Raw genomic sequence first — 19,180 nt, forward strand, 5'->3', positions numbered from 1 at the left:
AGCGCGGGCGGCCGCAGCCCCGAGCCCGGGCCGTGCGGACCCCAGGGGGTCTCCGCGGCCCCTCCCTCCGCCGTGCCCCGGCCCCGGCCCGCCCGAGGGGCGGGTGCCGTGACGCCCGGGCCGTGCGGCGGCCCCGCCCCAGCCCAGACGGAAGCAGCCGCCGCACCGCCGCCGCCGCCTGCAGCCGGGGCCCGACATGGCGCTCTGAGCCAGCCCCGGCCGCGCCGAGAGCCGCCACCCCGGGGAGCCCCGAGCAGCCGCCCCCGCGCCGGGACGGGGGAGCGGGGCATGGGCAGGGCCGCTGCGGGGAGCCCGGCGGGCAGGGGACAGCGGCGCTAGCGACCCCCGCCCGCCCTTCGCGCAGCGCGGCCCCGCGGCCGCGAGGTGAGGAGCCGGCGGCGGGCGGGGGCCGGCGGGCAGGGCGGGGAGGGAAGGAGGGAGCGCGGCCCGCGCTGAAGCCGCCGCCTCCCCGCCGCTTTGTCCTTCCAGGCCCCGCCGCCGCCGCCGCCCAGGAGAAAGAGGCCGAGATCGGGGAGCAGCGGGCGGCGCGCGCCCGGCCGCCGCAGCCCGCCATGGCCCACTCGCCCGTGGCGGTGCAAGTGCCCGGCATGCAGGTGAGCTCCACACCGGGCCCAAAATGGAGGCCCCGGGCCCGGGCCCGGCTCCGGAAGCGGCGCTTGCGGCCCGCACCGGGCGGAGCCGAGGCGCGGGGGGCCGCGGGCGGGCGAAGCGGAGCGGGGCCGCGGGGAGGCCGCGGGCAGGCTGGAGGGAGGCCGGGCCGGCCGCCTCGCCGGGGGAGCGAGGGAGGCAGGGAGGGGAGCAGGGGCTGCTGCGAGGTAACGGCAGGCTTCGGGGGCCGCATACCTGCGCCCCGGCGGGGGAGAAGGGATTCCCCTCCCTGCCCCCTTTGTTCAGGGGTGGCCGCTCCGCATCCAGGAGCACGTCAGAGCCTCTAAAACTGATTAAAGGCGAAATGAAGTTAATCGCAGGGTGTGTGGGTGGGCTGTAAATGACATACCAGGCGCCCTGGCAGGCGGACCTGCTGCAGGACTTCCCCACCGCCCTGGCGCTGGGCCTGTAGTGCAGCTTCCCGGAGGACCTTGGGAGTCATGGAAAGGTGGTGTCTGCCAGGTCTGGTGGGCACAGAGCACTGGGGAACATAGTCTGTCAGAAACCTGCACCTCCCCTGGCCTGGGAATGAGGCCTAGTGTCGTTTTTGTACGTTTGTGTTACGTTGCTTAGAAAACAAACAAGTTGGTATGTTACTGACTTTCATAGGAAAGGTGGAATACCTCTGACTCTTCATTCTTACTCCACTGGACAATCTAATACAAATTTGGCCACAGGTCTTTATCAATATAAAGTAGTTGAGAACCCAGCTCATTTCAGTGTTGATTTTTGCTTCTCAGACACTGGCAGCCCCGTCACTGTTTGGAGTATTGTCTTTACTTCTGGGATATTCATATCTCTATAATATTTCACTTATAGGTTTTTTTTCTTCAAATAATATAGAAGCATTTGTGGGACATCTCTTCCTATGTGAGAGATACAGTTCAGGAAGCTTCAGAACAGAAAGTTAATATATCTCTTGGTCAGGTAACTTCATGACTTCTAGAAAGTGTAGATTTGATGTGTAAGCAGTATTTATGTATTAATTTATGCCAGTTACAGTGCTGTGGTTTATTTTACCTTTCTCATTTCTAATAATTTCTTGGCTTTCTGAAATCTGTTAAATTATGGTCATTTGCTGACTTTCCATAAGAGGACACGAGCCGCATCTTCTCAGCCTGCTTATTCCATTGTGTCAGAGTAACTGTTGCATTACAACATTCCAAAGAAATTTTGTGATAAAAGAGCTAAAGGCTTTAATCTGAGCTTCTTTATTTACAGCCTCTGGGCTTTCTAGTATGTTTGTATTTGGGACACTCCTGTTTCAACATTCTAGTTTGTCAATTTCCCATTTTTATATCTGCTAAATGTATTACTGTCATATTTTCCATATCTGCCATCACTAAAGGACCTTGAAATTATTTGGGATTATGTTTTTCCATTGTTATACTAATAAACTTTATCCTAAGAGCATCCTTATCCCTACCAGTATTGTTACTAGTGTAACCCACAGCCCTTAACATATATCAGTATGTTAAAAACATTTTTTAAACTATTAGATAAATCCAGATGCATAGAATTAAGGCACATTTTTTTCCTTGGTTTACTTTTTTTAATGAAGATGATTACACACGTCCTGAAACCATCAGAATATAAAGAAACAGAATTTGGTGTGATGTAAATCTGCTCATCCTACTTCTAGAAGAGTCATAATACAGACTGTTTTAATTTAAAAAAACAAACAAACAAAAAAAACCCACCCTGAAATCAACACAACAACTGCATGGCAGTCTGAAGTAGAAGAGTTGTTTCCTTTTTGGTTTTTTTTACCTCTCTGGACTATTCAGTCAGGGTTATCTAAGTGATGGTAAAAGCGTGCCTACTTCTGCTCAGTGTTAATGTGTGGTGATTGATTGAAGAAGGAATAAACAGGTTCTTCTGTGATGCAAGATGTAATAGTTATGTTAAAACTATCACTGTGGGAAAGTGTAATGTCAAACCTCTTGTTCTGAAATCTGTTGAGGGAAGGTTTTATTGGATATAAAAATTGGAAACTGAATTTGTCAGAGAATGTCACAAGCTTGAAGTTTTCAGCTTTATTGTCATCTTATGCTTTCCCTTACATTTGATTATACAAAAAGTATCAAGAAAAATCCAGAAATAAACATGTTACATAATTCGCACACTCCAAAACCAAGGCTTAAGACAGTTAGTCAGCAAAGTATATCAGGAGTTTTTTTGACTCTTCTAAGATTTTTTCATCTTATGAAGAGTCAGTTCCCCTTAAAAAAACCTCAAACATGGAAAATTACAGAAAATCACACAGAGTTATTTTGGTGGACTTGGAGTCTGACTTTAGTCCCCTGGCAGCAATGGCACACCCAGAGGTAGTATTATCTATTGCCCTTATGAGTAGTTACAGAGCCATTTGTTTATGTAGTGGTTACATTCTGTTTAACCTGTCTTGTGTCCCTAACAAAACCAAATTTTATACCTAACACTTCTTGCCTCTGCAAACAACTTCCTAAACACGTTCATTTTCCTTGCTCCTTTGGAAAGGCTCCACTTGATGCAGTTGTACAGTGTTAACTTAGCCCCAGCTGCTGAACTCCTAAGCCCATTCAGTAAAATCAAAGTACTCAGTGTATGTATAAAATGAGTGTCCTGAAGCTGAACGTGATACCCCAAATTATGGCATTTTACACAGAATCCGGGATGAGATGGGAAATTGAAAGGGTGGTGAGCACAGTTAAGGTGTCCCGGTTACAGGAAGCGCAGTTGGCAGTGAGCTTGATTGTCAGGTTTGAGGTTTTATTCAGTAATGGCACAGTAACTTTGTTCCTTGGGATAAAAATAATCAAGCTAGTTCTTAGTCTGGAATGCTTTGAGATCTCACAGTGAGAAACCTGTTCACCAGCAGTCTTCAAGGAATCCAGTTGAACTCCTCCAGAACGTTTCAAGAAACAGCTTGCAAGAGAGATGTTGCCTGTGTCTTTGCCAGCCCAGGTGCTCAAAACAACTGGAGTGAGGGTGGTGTTGGACCCCTTATTATTAGTCTTAAGTGCTTTTGTGTTGCCCAGCAAATAGAGTACATAGTTCAGAGGGTTGTTTGTTTCAAGTGATCCGAACATTTCAAGGATGTTGTCAGTCATTTGAGATTGATGTGTTTCTGATGAACTTATGTTCTTGGCAGCATCTCACACAATGCTTCAAAACTCTGTACAAATAGAGGAGGTTGGAAACTTCACTTGCAAGTGAGTAACAATGAATCTTTCTAAGGTGGACAGGGAGGCTACTTTTCAATATGTCAGCATTTAAATTTTCTAAAGTAGTCTGTAAACTTGATGGAGCATCACTCGAGTAATAAACGCTTTTCTTTAGCTGGTGGAGTTTTAATGTATAAACTTATCCTTTTCCTATACTAATTTGTCATGCAGAACCTTAAGTCTGTGGAATACTAATTTATTCACTGATGAAAATATTGATTCTCCTGATTTTATTTTTTGTTAGTATGTGTGTCTTTGGATCCTGGTTTGGGGCTTTATGTCCCGTTATCTCTGCTATCCTGTTCATCTGAACACTTTCTGTTTCCTTTCTCATGGCTTTGTTGATATCTCCTGATCCTGTATGACGGTAGTTTTGAGCACAGCCAGAGAGGTTGTTTAGAACTGCTCTCCATCTGTTTTTGTTGGCATTCAGACTATCTTGCAATAAAGAACCTAACTTCCTCTAAAAGTGGAGCAGCCAGGAGCATGTGACCTGTCAGGCAGTGTACTCTGATTCATAATTGAGGGATTGCTTGATTAAATGAAAACTTGGACGTCAAGGTGAGCTTTGCTCTCTGTGCTGCCAGTTAACAGGGTGGCTGTAGGGTGCTGCTCACTGAACGGCCTGATCCTGGCAGGTGGAGAGTCCCTCCCTGCAGGCTGCTCAGGGGCAGATCAGTTAATGCCTGGTTGGATGGCTAGTGAAAGGTTTGATTTTGTAAGTGGTCCTTTTCATAGCCCTAGAAAAAAATCCACATTTTCTCTTACCTTAGCGCACATCTAGAAATGTGTGGTACCTGAAGCTAGTCTGGAAACGTGTCAGCTTTCTAGTAAACCTTATGCACTGAAGTTAAAAGAATATGACTTCTGTTAAGAGCAATGAGCCTGTTACTGTAAAATACTTATATATTTAGAAAGTGCATTTAAGAGGAACTTAAACCTTTGAAGAAAGATCCATTCAAGGTTCTTTTAATTAATTCCTCTCCTAGGAACTGAGCTGTATCCAGATGTTTCTACAGCAAATTTGAAAAAGGCTTTAAACTTTTACTGTCTAGAAACATGTCTTATTTAAGGGAGACTGGAAAGTCTGGCACTTGCAGGACGCCAGGAGACTTCCACAGTGCCTAGAAAACTGATGTTTTATGATGTGGACTGTAGTGTTTTTTCCAGTTTCAGTTCCTTGATTGTTACTTTGAGCAACAGTGCAGGTAGACTGCAGGAAGACAGTATTTGAAGCCTTATGGAGAACAAGCCTCTTTTCTGCTTGAAGCAGATCTCCTTTAAAATATTTGTGGGATTCAACACTGCAGTTCCTCCTTTCCGGGTTGTGCAGGACCTTCAAGCTCTGTTGTATCTAATAGTAGATTGCTAAATCAGCTCAGGCCTTATTAGCTGAACTTGTTTCTTCCCTCTTAGGCCTCGTGGTAAGTTACTCTGGTGACAAGAAAAGTAGGGCTCAGTCATCCTTGTACTGTCTTACTAGTCAAAGGAGGAGAGTAGACAGAGCTCTGAAAAGTATTCAGTACATGGGAGCTGTGCAGTTACAATCATCTGGCATTCAGCAGATGCTTTTATCAGGGTTCAAAGAATAAGTCCGGTCCTGTAGTAGTATTTTCTGTGCATATTTTGCAGTTTAATGGACACATTAAGTGCTTTGACTTGGAATTCTGAGGCAAATTAGCTGGAGAGAGCACATAAACCAACTCACCTTAATCTCTGTGCTGTTCTGTACCAGCATATACTCTCAGTTTTGAGGAGAGAATAATATTCCCACAAAAGTAAAAACATTACATCTGAAAACCGAGTTCTAACTTTTAAAAGTATATAATTATTGTTTTATTCAGATTTTAACATTGAATATATTTGCACTGGCTGTTTTTAAACTCCAGTGGCTTGGCTTTACAAGTCCTGGTGAAAGTTTTGTCTTTCTTTCCTCCTCTTTCTCCAAAAGGAGAGTGTATAGCAAGCAATAGCTCAGTAATATATTGCAATTTCTTATTTAGGTACTTATTTTGAGGGGAGGAATGTTTCTTTATATATAGAAACTCAGTGGTACACCAGAAAGCATATATATGACTGAGTGTGTTTCTGTGACAGCATCTGTTCAACGTGACCTGTGAAATGTATTAGTGAAGATAGACAAGAGTAGTTGCCTCAGTTTCAGTCATCTCTAAAAGTGAAAGGCTGAACTTTAGAACCAGTAGTAAAAGTACCACTTGTTTTCTCTTTGGTGACTGTCATCAGATTTAGAAGTTATGAAATTTGGAAAATTATAAGAGACTACAGTTTTGTCTTTCATTTATTCTTAGGGACTGAATTTAATAATTGTCAGAAGGGTTCAGGAATGGATTTTGGGAAGATGAGGTTGGAGATGTACAGTACAAAGTTGGTTTTGAAATGCTTCTGTGACAAATATTTTTTGTCACGCTGTAGTGTCTACTTGTATGTTGTCTTTGAAGAAATAAAGCGTTGGTGAGGTATCTATTGCGTCAGGAGTCACTGTTCCAAATCCTGGTATTTCTTTCTTACAATAATTGGAAATAAAATTCCTTCCTAATACTGCCTCACCAGTATTTACTCTATTTAAAGAACTGTCATTTGTTCTTTAAATTTAAACTCCTTGCAGTTCTTCTGGAACATGTCTGTTCTGCTGATTAGATGAGGATCACTGAACACACTCCTTAGCTCTGGAGGAGAAGCTTAAATCTGGGAAGGTTGCCCACCTGGTGATACTCACTGAAATCTTCTCTGCCAGAGGATCGCTAGCTAAATAGATTTGGCAAAAAGAATGGGGTTAGAGAAACTGTTAATACAGGTACTGACAAAGTAGCAGTAGTTTGCTGATCTCATTCTCTGTCATTTTGTGCATGTGTTTTTTCAGAGAGGGACTGTATTGATTAGGTCCATAGCTCAGGAAAGGGCATGACTTCAACTTAGTTCCTTCTTCATAAGGAAAACTTTGAAGAATTGCACAGAACTGCAATTTTTGGAAGTGTGTAACCAAGTTTGTGTTGCTGAAGTCTGAATTTGAATGGTCCTGATGGAGGCAGCATATCTGAAAGAGCTTTGTGACAAGGTCTGTCATAGTTCTGCATGAATCCTCTCTGCATCAGTGAAGGAAAAAAAGTAGTGAGAAATGTGCAGAAATCTGTCGTTTTCACACTTGAGCTTTGCAAGGGGGTGTCTGAGAGCCCAGAGTGGCTTCACTGTTTATGTGAACCAGAATTCAAGAACCATGTGTTCAGTCCTGGAGAATGGCTTTTTTTTCCCCCTGTTTCCTCCTGCTCCCCAGCCTTTTGCGGGCTTTCCTCTCAGCTGGGTACTGTTATATGTTTTGTTGAATATCTGAATAATGTTGACTGGGGGAGGATTAGAGGGTGTCTGTGCTTTGCTAGATGTCAAGTTGTGTTTCAGTGGAGGCTTCTGTGTTGGGAGCTGAATACAGAATAATAAAAAAAGTGTACAGCTTGAACTGACCATGAGTGTTGTAGCATGCCTAAATGTAAAACACTGAGTAAAAAAGATTGGATTTCTATTGATGTAGATCAGTTAAAAACATAGAGAATTATGAGGAGAGCAAAATGTTCTCGTTGTTGATCTCTCACCTTGGAAGGTATCATCTGGCAGCTGGTCATAGCAAGAACATTTTTACATTCCTGTACGGCTTTATTCTAGCCTAGTTGGCAAGAAGAATCTGATTTTTTTTCTTCAGGGTGTTTCTTTTCCTCCCCTCCCCCTTCCCCTTGGCTTTTATGTAATGAGATGCTTTGCCATGCTGTGAATGAGCTGCAAATTAATTGAAAAACGAGTTTCCTGAAATGGGCAGGTTGGTTCTGGCAGCAGAGGTTTCTTTCTTTGTAGCTCGTTTTGGAGTTGTATTTCTGGTTTTTTGTTGTGTGCTTTTTGTAGCTTCAGGTCCAGTATCATCGATCTGATCAAGGGCCATTGTTCTAGAAGAGAGTACTGCTTTCAAGCTTGTGGTCCTCTAGCCTTGGGAAAAGGACAGAAACATAGGATTCTAGTAGCCTGGTATTTGCCTTCTTTTCTCCAAATGGTCCCTGCCCAAATTAAAGGAATGGTGATACCCTCTAAGTATGGGGTCCCACTTAGGGTTCATTGCAGGCAGTCACTATGCCTGGAGACTTATCTGTGGTAACTAAACTTGTGGCCTGCTCTTTAACCCACCCACACTGTGGTTTGGAGCCATCCTTTTTCAGCTAGCATGTTTGTGCCTCACTTAAGTTTTGTTTGGCCTGAAAATAAGTAATAACTTCCTCAGTGGAGAGATTTAGCAAAAGTACTAACGTGTCATACTTGAGGTCTTTTTACTACCTTTTAGTTTATGAATTGGCTAGTTAAAAACCTGGATTTTGTTGTTATTTGTGTTCTAGCTGGCTTGTAGTATACTTCCAATCTTACTTACAGGAGGACGGTCTGTGCATCAAGTCCTAACTTACATAGAATAAATGCTAATGGCTTCTAGAGTGAGAAGGCCTGTCAAATTTATGTAGCAGTTGCCACTTAGCTGTATTTAAGTATTAGGAAAATGGTTGAAATGCTGTAATGATGCAGGTTATTGCTGGCAGAGTTCTGACATGGTTATTCCTTTAAATGGGTGTGGCAAGAATTAAAAAAAAATGTTTATGTACTGATAAGCAGACTGGTGCTGAAAGGAAAGGCGCACTGCTAAAAGTAGGCTGCAGCCCATAAATGGTTATTTTTCCATTTTCCTATTAGATGTGGCCTTTGAAATCGCTCTGCAGATTACATTTTTCGGAGCAGTTCTTAAAATGGAGAGGTTATAAGTGGTTTTCGGCAATGAAAAATTGCAGTAGTCTTTTATATTCTGACTTCTGATTCATGTTAGTTCATTGAGGTGGGTTAGTTACTCATTCAGCAGTCACTTGTCCTGCACTGTTCAACAGAGAAGATGAAACTTGTTGTGAAAGATCAGTTGTTGAACTCTTAATAAATGCAGGACAGAATTGAAACACTGGGCCACCAGAACCTGTTGATGTGATTTCTATCTCCATTTCAGGATGTTGGTGCTTCTAGCTAGAAAATACTCAGCCACTTACATTTTTGCCGAATCATAGTAAAGACTTAGTCATGTAATAGGTGTGTGGTGGGGTTTTTTTGATAGGCTGTGCTCCTCAGACATGTGAACAGACTGAAGATTATGCAGCTGTATGCAGTGATTTGAGGACGTTTCAAAAATACACTAGGTAGTTAAAAGGTATTGATACATGGAAGCCAAGTGGGACTCTATTTGAATTGTAGGATGTGTAGAATATCAGTTATAGAGAAACTCACTGTCATGGGAAATGTCTCTTTGTTTCCTTTCCTCTGTGCAGAGTACTCTATAAATAATTGGTGTAATTTTTTTCAATTGCCTTGTGTCAAAGATCTAATCTTTGGTACATATGGTATTAGTCTTTTTTTTGTGCTTATTTATGCTCTTCCTAAGCTGCTTTATGTTGTGTGAAAGAAAAGCTAAGAATAGAGGAAGTGACTTCTGTGGTTTCCATTTTCGGCATAACGTACAATTGACAGCTCGCATCTGCCACAGGTCAGAGATGGTTTGAATATGCAGGTAATTCTTTCCTTAAAAATCTGACAAGAGGTGGGTTTGAATGCTGATTTCAGGGTTTTGATACTCATATAAATTTTCAAGCAGCTCGCCTTATGGCTGACTTGATTGAAAACAAAGCCACATACATTTTTGCTTGCTGATTTTGCTTTTATATGAAGTTCCCTAGGTTCTCACTAAAAATGGCAATGAGTCTTGGCCTTGTCAGATATGAGAGATGTTTCATAAACGGTGTAACAGAGGTCAGGTCCCATTTAAGGACAGCAAAACCCAGATCTAGTTTTTACTACCCACTGAGTAGAAAAACTTGTGGATAATGTAAAAGTTTGATAAAACCAAATTTTTTGGTTGTTGTTGCTGTTAAAATAATTTTCTCTGCGTGTGTATCATACAGCTCCAATAAATATAATGAAATCCTGATGTCGTAGTCTTGAATAGGACTGCGGGGTAGCAACAGAGTTTAATTTACTTGCCAGAATAGCTGAAAACAAAAGCATGTATGTGTTCAAGAGGGAGAAAAAGAGATGTCTATAGGTTCCACCCTTGTCTTGAATGTCAGCAGATTCATTTTTCTTATTCTTTGTAAGTAATAATGGATCTGCACCTGTGCCTTCATTAGCTTCAGACTACTTAAATTTTTATGTATACACACACACACCCCACACGCCTATGGCACTTTCTCTGTGAGTAACTTTCCTTATGCAGGTAAATATGAAAATATATGTATAATTTATGTGAATAAGTATTGTTACATGAATGAATATGCATGGTGTATAATTTGTGTGTGTGTGTATATATATATATAAAATATCTGAAACTACATCCAGGTAGTGTACAAGAAAAGATGCAGAAGAATGTATCTGTTGATGAAGACATTACTCTTAAGAAGTACTGTAGCCTATCAGGTTGTCAGTCTTACTCTCCTCTTAATTTTATTTTAGGGGGGTCTGAACAGAAGAAAAATTTAAGAGGTACTTTATTATCTGAGAATAGGTAAATGCCTGCAAATGGAATTGCTTGAAATGACAGTCTTTAAAACACAGGTAATTCTGATGGCTTTCAAAGATACCAAGACCTTTTAGGCTGCCATAGTAGTGGATGCTTGAAAAACATGAGAAAACACTCTATGGTCTTCTCTTACCAACCTTTTATAAAATCCTTTGAACTAATTATTATGTCTTTATTTAATGTATATTTGGGTGATGTAGGTGTAAGTGTAGGTGAGCTGCTCTACAGCAGTGCTACAATTTTAAGGGAACTTCTGTTCCCTTAAAATTGTAGAGCCTGGGAGATGCTTGAAAGTCCTCATAGTGTAACAGCATTTCTCAGTCAGGTTTTAGAAATACTGTTAAGATAAGGATGAATGTTCTCACACTGACAGACTACTTAAAAGAAATCTCACAAGACTCTTAAAATTGTCACTTTAGAAATCCTAGAGGATGTTAGGTGCTTGATTTTGTTAGAATCAGAGTATTAGTTCAGTCTCCCTCTGAGATTCTTTGAAGTTTTGTTTTTTTCATTCAATTGTATTCAGTACCTTTGAATGAAATTCATTAATGAGCATTTTCAGAAGACCTGTTTCTGTAAAAGAGCTGTCCTGCACCAGACACAACCTGACATACTGTTTCTTCTAATTTGGTCTGTGTTGCTAGATTTCTGTATAATCTTGGAAATTACATATTCAGTATATTTTGAGTTTATTTTAAAGGAAGGATTCAGAATTTGAATAACAGGTACATGACAGGATAAGAGGTGAAAAACTGAGTCACCAAGTCAGTCTTGTGGCAGAACACAGCCAGGACATTGCTTCAGAAACATGTGTTTATTGGAATCAAAGGAAATAGGTTATATAAGCCAGATTGGCAGAATGCTTGACATAACAACTGGCAAAAAAATATGTTTTAAAAAGAAAAAGTATGCTGGCAAAAATGATGCTATAGTGTTTTTTATTTGGGGCTTCTGGGCAGGTGGTCAGACTGGATGGACTCCTGAGGTCTTTTTGGCGCCAGGTGGTGTGACTTTCTGCGTGCACATACAGATGTGTATAAACACATACAGTGATGGCACAAGGTTGAGTTAGAGAGGAGGGGAGATTTCCTGAAGGCCCCAGGCTGTGTGGTTGTGCTGGGCTGGTGAAATGGTGTACTTGGAAGCAGTGCAGAGGGCTTGTGTTGTCACGCTCGTGCTGGTGCTCTTAGTCACGCTGGCAGGACTGGAGCTGGCCTGTGCCTGTGCTTGTCATACTTGTTGCTGCTTTTGTCTGTGGAATTGGGCTTAGGGAGGGAAGGAGTAAGACATTGTCTGCCTTATTTGTCCACTTATAGGTATTATCTCTGGAGAGGTGATGATAGAGTCCATATACTGTCTATTGTGTTGTTACTGTCTGCTGCCCAACAGACATGGCTTCCCATGGTAACCAGTATTTATTTTAAAAAAAGAATACCAGTTATTCACGCAGGCATCTTTCAAAGTTTTTTTGTTTTCCATTTCAGTGAAAGATCTGTGAAACAGCAAGGAATAACAACGAGTGTTTTTGCTCAGGAGTGTTGAAAGTGTTAAAAATCTTAATTTCTGCAATATTAGAAGTTTAGCTAGTAGCTCTGTTGCAGAATTTTACTGGTATGTATTGAGACTGTGTATACATACATATGCATTTCTATTTATATAAAATATATCTCCCTTCTTTTCTATACATTTGTTTACGGAGCAGTCTTTTCTTAGTTTTGTTTTGTTTTCATTAGTTAAAGAAAAATATTCCTGTAGAACAGTAGGCTGAAAGACAAGGAAATTAAGAAAGGTAAAAGCAAATCTGTTTCAAGATGCAGTCTTTGTTCTCAGGCCATGTTTTAAGTTATGTAGTGTTACAAGTTTGAAGTCTTTCCAAAGGACTTTATCTCAATATTAGCTGTAGTTGGTCGGAAATATTTTTCCTTATCCTGGAGTGTCCTACAGTCCCTTGTCAGCCTCCGTGAGTAACAGAAGCTGTAAAGCTGACTTTGCTTGCTGTGAGAGGATTTTCTGAGAATAGAAAGATGTGACTGTTTCCTCAAGTAGTCCTGCACAGTTTGTTCTCCTCTGATGCCCCTCTGTTCCACCTCCTCCTCCCAGGGATGTACATGGAGTCCTGCGGCATTGGGAAGTCCAGCCATGACTGATCTCTCCCTGTACTCCAGCACTCACGCACAATGGCATCAGGTGCTGTTGGAAGATAAAATGGCCTTTAAAGCTCTGATTCACCTGGAGTGGCTTGGGGGAGAGAATCTGTAGGCCTGATTTGTTCTGTTGGTGGTGGTTAAGTGGGTATATAGGATGGAGTGATGTGATGTGCTTTTCTGTTGAGGAGCCCTGAGGAGTTTTCTGTTTAAGGTTTCTTCCCCAGCAAAATCCAAGTGTTGCCCTTTGAGGTGATCAGACGTTTGTGAAGGGCTGGATTAGCTGAGTATGTCTGTGATTAAATTGCTTTTCTTTTATCTGACTGGAAGTATTTAACAGGTCTAATCTCAAATCAACAATGCCTATTAGTATGAATGACTCCCAGATTCCAAGCAGTATGTCTTAAACTGAAGCTAGTTTTTGTGAAGATGAGTATTTAAGTATCAATATAAAGTTTTGCCAGTAGTCTTTCTTGTTTCTTGAAAGTGTGTGTCTGTTTATTGTAAGTTGAGAACTATCAGTTAATTATTCCTTATTGTAACTAATGCAGTTGAGAAACCATTCCTGGCTGGAGGATGGTTTCCCTCTTACCTGGCAGCAGGGAAAGGCTGGGTGGCAGTCACTGCTGCTTTTGCCACACCTGTCCCCACAATAATTTTTGGAGCACCCCTGGAAATAGATTTTAAATTCAGATTTTTTTTTTAAATGTTTTTTGGTCTTAGCGATGAAATTATGGCAGGAGCTGATGCAGTAATGTACAGCAATGTGTCTGTCTTTGGACAGTCTGAAGATTTACTGGTGTTCTGGGACCATTTTAAGTAAAAATCTTATAAGCACCTGAAGCCTTCAGTCATTTTCTTTCCTAATATAACGATATTAGTTCTCCCAGGCTTCAGACCAAATAGGTCCATTTTTTTTTCATTTTCCATTTCCTTTGATTATGTATTTGTTAATCTTTTAGGTCTTTCACTGTTTCTATCAAAAGAAGAAAGCATAAGTTTTATGTTTAACTGTTTCTAGGAATTGTTTTTAATGGAGCAGAGTAGCAATGAACTCATTGCAGACAAAGGGGGAAGCTCCTTATTCTTGTTGTAATGTGCTGCTCAGGAGCAACAGTGTGTCCTGTATGTTTGCAAAATCTAGGAATCTTACCTCCACAGACACTGGGAATCTGCTCTACTAATTCATGTTCCCTCCTCCTGTGATAGCAGAAATAACAGCTTGGTATATATGAACTGTGAACTGATTCAGCTGAAAATAAACCTGGCAAATCATATGGTTAATTCCTAGCTAAATCAGCTTCCTGCTTAATTTCACTGTATTGTGGAATAAATTCCAAGAGTAAGGACCCAGATGTGAGAAAATGGGACTGTCCATTTTGGAGTAGCTTAAAGTACTAATTTTTTTTTTCCTTCCCCCCCCCCAGTAAAGATTTTCCCATGAATTTCCAAGAGCACCAATGTAAAGTTATTTTCTGGAGTTTCATGTTGATACTTGAGTATTTGGTTGTGTAGGGTAATCTCTGCTTTGGGTTAAATGCCTGCTTTTGCCATACCTGCTGCTTCTTTTGCTGGTTCTGACTTTTGGAATGTGAGAAAGATACAGAGCAAAGCATCTCTTCCTTATTTTCAAAACTTTTTTACTTAATTCAGAACTGAATTAGAGGGCTTTTTTCAAGCCGGGATGTTTCTTTATTCAGCACTGATTTGTGCAGTCAGTTGCTCAGTCCTGATAGCAGTAAAGCATTTAATTCTGTTGATCTGCAAAGCATGGGCTGTTCTGTTCTGTTGGAGTGTCAGTCTGACCTCTTCAAAACATTTCTCTGTAAATTTTTGTACTCTCATCTGAAGTTCTGTGTTCTTAAACTGTGAAGTGTGTCATCCATGTCCTTCGAAAGCCAATGTTCTGATGTTTGGTTATGCAAGGTTCTCTAAGCAGCCACATGGCATGCTTTATCTTGATGGGAGAATGAGAATTTGCTTCCTTTTTGTTGCCCTCCCTCCTCAGAAATTTAAAATATTTTTATAATAACTAGTCTGGTGATTTTAAGAGCAGTTATTCAGCAGAGTTTCCAAACCAGCAGTGTGCTCAGCAGTGCTCTGCTCCCCTCTGCAAGGCATGTGTCGTGATACCAGCCAGTTCTATTCAGTGCCGTAGGTTGAGTACTCTGTGGCAGCTGAGCTCATCTCAGTCCCTTTGGCTCATCTTTCTGTCAGCACTTTTAACTGCTCTGGAGACACCTGGTCTTACCTGATCTTGCACCCTGGCAGCCGTGCCATCCTCTCCCGAGCACCCCTCACTATGTTAGGTGACAGGGAGCTGTGCCTGCCCCAGGCTCTTGGCCAGGAGGGAAGCCCAGCCTTTTCTGCCTGGGTGATGTTGGTGGTCCTGTGCCAGGAATTGCATTCTACGGTCTTCTGAATTACTGCACAGACAGGATTAATGTTAAGAACTGCTCTATTCTTTCATTTTAAAGGGTTGCTTTGGGAGGAAGTGAAATGAGGTTTGTACCTGACTCCCTCCCTGATGAGGCTCACTTGCCTTAGACAGAATTGCATAATGTATGTTCTGTAACTAATAGCTGAATTAGAATTAGTGTGTTAGGAAATAAATTTACCTGATACAACCCTTCTGGTGATGTAAAATCTGGATGACGTGCTTCCTGGGGAGTAATGAGGGCTAATAACTTGGAAATAAATTAGGCAACTCATGTGGTTTTTTCCCTTCTTTTTTTTTTTTTTTTTTTCTATTTTCTTTTTCTAGAACCACAGAGCAGACCCAGAAGAACTATTCACAAAATTGGAACGCATTGGGAAAGGCTCCTTTGGTGAGGTCTTCAAAGGAATTGATAATCGGACTCAGCAAGTGGTTGCCATAAAAATCATAGACCTTGAGGAAGCAGAAGATGAAATAGAAGATATACAGCAAGAGATAACTGTTTTAAGTCAGTGTGATAGTCCTTATGTAACAAAATACTATGGATCTTATTTAAAGGTAATGTATAATATTGCACAAAGATTTGCTAGAATGCTGCTAGGAAAATCATGCACAATTAAGGAAGATTTATCATGCCAACCTGGCATTTTTAGTAGGTTTTTTTTTTTCTTTGAACAGAGTTTTTCTCTTTCTACTGCTTGCTCTTTGGGGCTGGGATTTGCACAAAATGGCTACAGAATGAACAGAGGTGATAAAGGATTCCTTTTGCCATTGCTTTTGGACCTTGGGTTTCTCTCCTCCCTCCACAGTCCCTAGCGCAAATTAGTGGCTTTTCTGAGTAAGAGAAATATACCTTCATAGTTACAGAAATAAAAGCTGTTCCTGGTGTGGAAAAAAACCCTGCACCATGTAAAATGTGTTGGCAGTTATGCAGCTTAGTAGGCCTGAGACAAAGTAACACTGACATCAGCAGAATTATGTAACCACTGTGTGAAATGTTATCTGAGGCATAATTTAACAAACAAACAAAAATTAAAACCTACAGAAAACCAAAGAGTTGAGTAAACCTTTTCACCTTAAGTAGTACTGCTGGCATATTTTAGGTGACTTTTAAAAAATCCCTGAAACCATTTAGTGTAAGCTAAAGTTTTAGTGATAGTTCAAAGTATACTAAGTATCTGGGAGGAATTATTTGTTTGTGTTTGGGTTTTTTGTTGGTTTTGGTTTATTTGCTTCAGTTTGGGAGGTTTATCTGGTTGGTTTTGTTTTTTGGTGCTTGGTCTCCCTCTCAAAATTTCTGCTCTCTAAAGGCGTAGTGGGATTTTCTACATTTTAACGACATTTCTGATCAGTGTTCTCTCTGTCACACTTGTGCTGCATCGGTCAGTGATACGTAAAAGTATTTACAGAATGTATTTAGAAGTATTTGTAGATTTTGCTTTTTTCTGTTTAAATTGCAAAAGTATTCAATCACTTATATTTTAATACCAAGCAGGCAAGTTGTTTTTCCAAAATTTCCATTATATTTAGTATACTCCAAATACGAACTTCTCATTTTGACTAATGTAGGACAGCTGTAGTGGCTTTGCTGTTTACTGTGAGTTCCTCACACCCAAATAAAGATACAAACTGGCCTTGATAACCCGTTTTTGCTTCCCTCTATTTGGCTCAATCAGTGGGATTTTTGTTTTGTTTGTGAATAAGTAATAAATGTCTGAGAAGTAGGATTTACTTTCCACCATTACAGCATATTAGAACAAGCAGGTTCGTCTCAAGATAACTTTGAATTCAACTAGTGAGGTTCCCCTGGAGCAGTGCACAAATCTGCAAATGGTACTGCAGATCCAGACATGATTGGTCTTTTTTGCAGTCCTTTATTTTCTGTGATGAGCTAAGTCCTAAATCCTGTTCTCCTGAATATCCATAATTTCAGCTTTGTGCTGTAATAGCTCAGTTGTTTGCCCTGAAGTACAAACAGGTCAAAGTAAGTCTTGGAAAGTGTTTTTACTTGGAAGTGGTTTTGCTTGGAAAAGTGTTTTGTGAAATCTCAGAACTAAACAGTGATTTCAGCAGCTATAAATGGAGGAATTAAACTTTGATTGGGTGGGGATTTGTTTTGTTTGTTCTTTGTTTTTTCAGAGGTGGGGGGTGGAAAAGGCCTTGTAAGTTATGGATTAAATGGGGAAAGAAAACAGACTTTTCATTATTTACAGCAATATAGGTGTGGAAAGTAAAGTCTAGTTATTCTACTAGTGCTATACAACTACTAAATTCTCCTTAGTTGTTTTTTTTATTTTAAACAATTCTTGGCAAATGTAGGCTCATGTTAATGCTGCAGTACTCTCCTCACTGCTATGTGAGTTCTTTCCATTTCTTTTCTAAATGGATAAATTCTGAAAGAATAATGCTGATCTCTGGTTTACTTTTGACATTTGTAAGGTTTTTGGGAAAGGAAAATTTCTGTGCATGGAGTTTGGGGAGCTGTTTGTGAAATTTTGGTTACTTTCCCAATCCTTTAAGAAATTCCTCTCCTCTTAACACAAACAAACCCCTAAAAAGTTGTTCACAGGAATGTTTTCCATCCCAGAGTAGCATGATAAGTAATTCTGCTGCTTGCTGTTCCCCAAGTAAATGAACAAAAATGTCCAAAAATAAATTACTACCTTTAATTCTGTAATTAAAAATAAATAAAGCAACTTTTTAAGTAGTATCTTCTGTCTAAATTGTTCTTAGACTGTATTAAACCCTGGTTGCTAGTTCTAGATCTTTCAGCTTGAGACTCCCCAGGGGAAAGAGGGTATTGGCTTTGTTCAGTGTGCAAAGAATCTTTTATTCTGCCTTTTCATTTTAGTAATAGCAGGTATTCTGAGAGTCATGTCTGTCAACTTTTGTTTGTTCCGTTTTTTGCTTAATTGCTCTAGCTGTTAAATTTTTATTAGTTATTTCCTTGTGAGGGGCTGTCAGCCTAATTGTTAGGCTGTGTTGTACTTCATTCAGGATTTAATTTTTTCTATACATTGTAAGTACAATGGAATGGGTTCAGTTGTGTACCAAATGACTGTATAATTAAAGGTAAAGAACATTGAGGTCAAATTCTGAAAAATAAGATATCCTATTTCTTACAAAGCCAAGTCCTAGGCTGCAGAGATCAGAAACAGTTTGCCATGGATATAACTGGTGTGAAGTTCACATTCACAGTGGTCCCATATGTTTATTCCTGGATACTTCAATTTATATATTAAGATCACTGAAAAATTCCTGGAAATACTTTTAAAGATAATGGTTAAGAAGAGCATAGGCATAAGGTAAATGGAAGGTATTTCAAAATTTAAGATACTTTTATTTTTCCATTGCATCTTTATTTACAGGCAAACAAAACAGTTTTTGAAAAACTGTGAAAACAAAAAAAACAAAACAGTGAAACAGAGACAGTGCAGTGTGTTTCAGATCATACTTTATGGACTAGAAATAGTTTACTGAAGTGTATTAATCTTACACGCAGCTCTCTCTGAAGCTGTGGAAATGCCATTAGAAATGTTCGTAGTTTTACACTGTTCAAAGAGACTTAGTATTTTTGACTAAATACCAAAGCAAACCCTCAGTGTAACGGCATTCTGGTTGCCTACAGCACTTACTGATATTTCTCTAGTTCAGTAATCTAGATCTGTCTTAAATTTTATAGTTTCCACTTTGAAGAAATCACAGCTGAGATGATGTTTGGCTTCAAGTTTATCATGTAAGCCTCGGTTTATCCAACTGATATGTAGTGGAACATCTTCAGTTGTAACTTACCCTTTTAAAATCAATTTTAACTAAGCTTTGAGTAAGCAGATTTTTCTTGTAATCATTTTGTAGTTTTTGAGTTTTCCCTCCAGCAAGATAGTTGATGGCTAAAAGTTGTTACAACTAAAATACGGAGGAAGAGATGTAATTCTTCTGTGAGGGGGTTGTAATTGCGAGCATTTCAGATGAGAGATTTTATTTTTGTACCAATGATAGAATCTCTTCTACATATTCTGTGTCTTGACGGTTTCTTTGCACTTGGGGTGCAAAGGCAGCCTTGTGGCTGATGGAGATGGAGTGGCCCAGTCCCTGGGAGCCTGGGGCTTGCCAGCTGCATGCAGGC

General features: G+C 40.5%; 1 protein-coding gene across 1 annotated transcript in view; it reads left to right on the forward strand.

The window, feature by feature from the left end:
* Window positions 1–483: 483 nt before the first annotated feature.
* STK26 (serine/threonine kinase 26) overlaps window positions 484–19,180 on the forward strand; it is a 30,081-nt gene continuing 11,384 nt past the window's right edge. The window contains exons 1-2 of the mRNA XM_066182066.1: window positions 484–614; window positions 15,382–15,612. Of these exons, the coding sequence (XP_066038163.1) occupies window positions 573–614; window positions 15,382–15,612 (273 nt within the window). The 5' untranslated portion in view covers window positions 484–572. The remainder of the gene's footprint in view (window positions 615–15,381; window positions 15,613–19,180) is intronic.

This window comes from Chamaea fasciata, unplaced genomic scaffold (assembly GCF_029207755.1).
Source record: "Chamaea fasciata isolate MVZ Bird 193981 ecotype frontalis unplaced genomic scaffold, bChaFas1.0.hap1 SCAF_4, whole genome shotgun sequence".
NCBI lineage: Eukaryota > Metazoa > Chordata > Aves > Passeriformes > Sylviidae > Chamaea > Chamaea fasciata.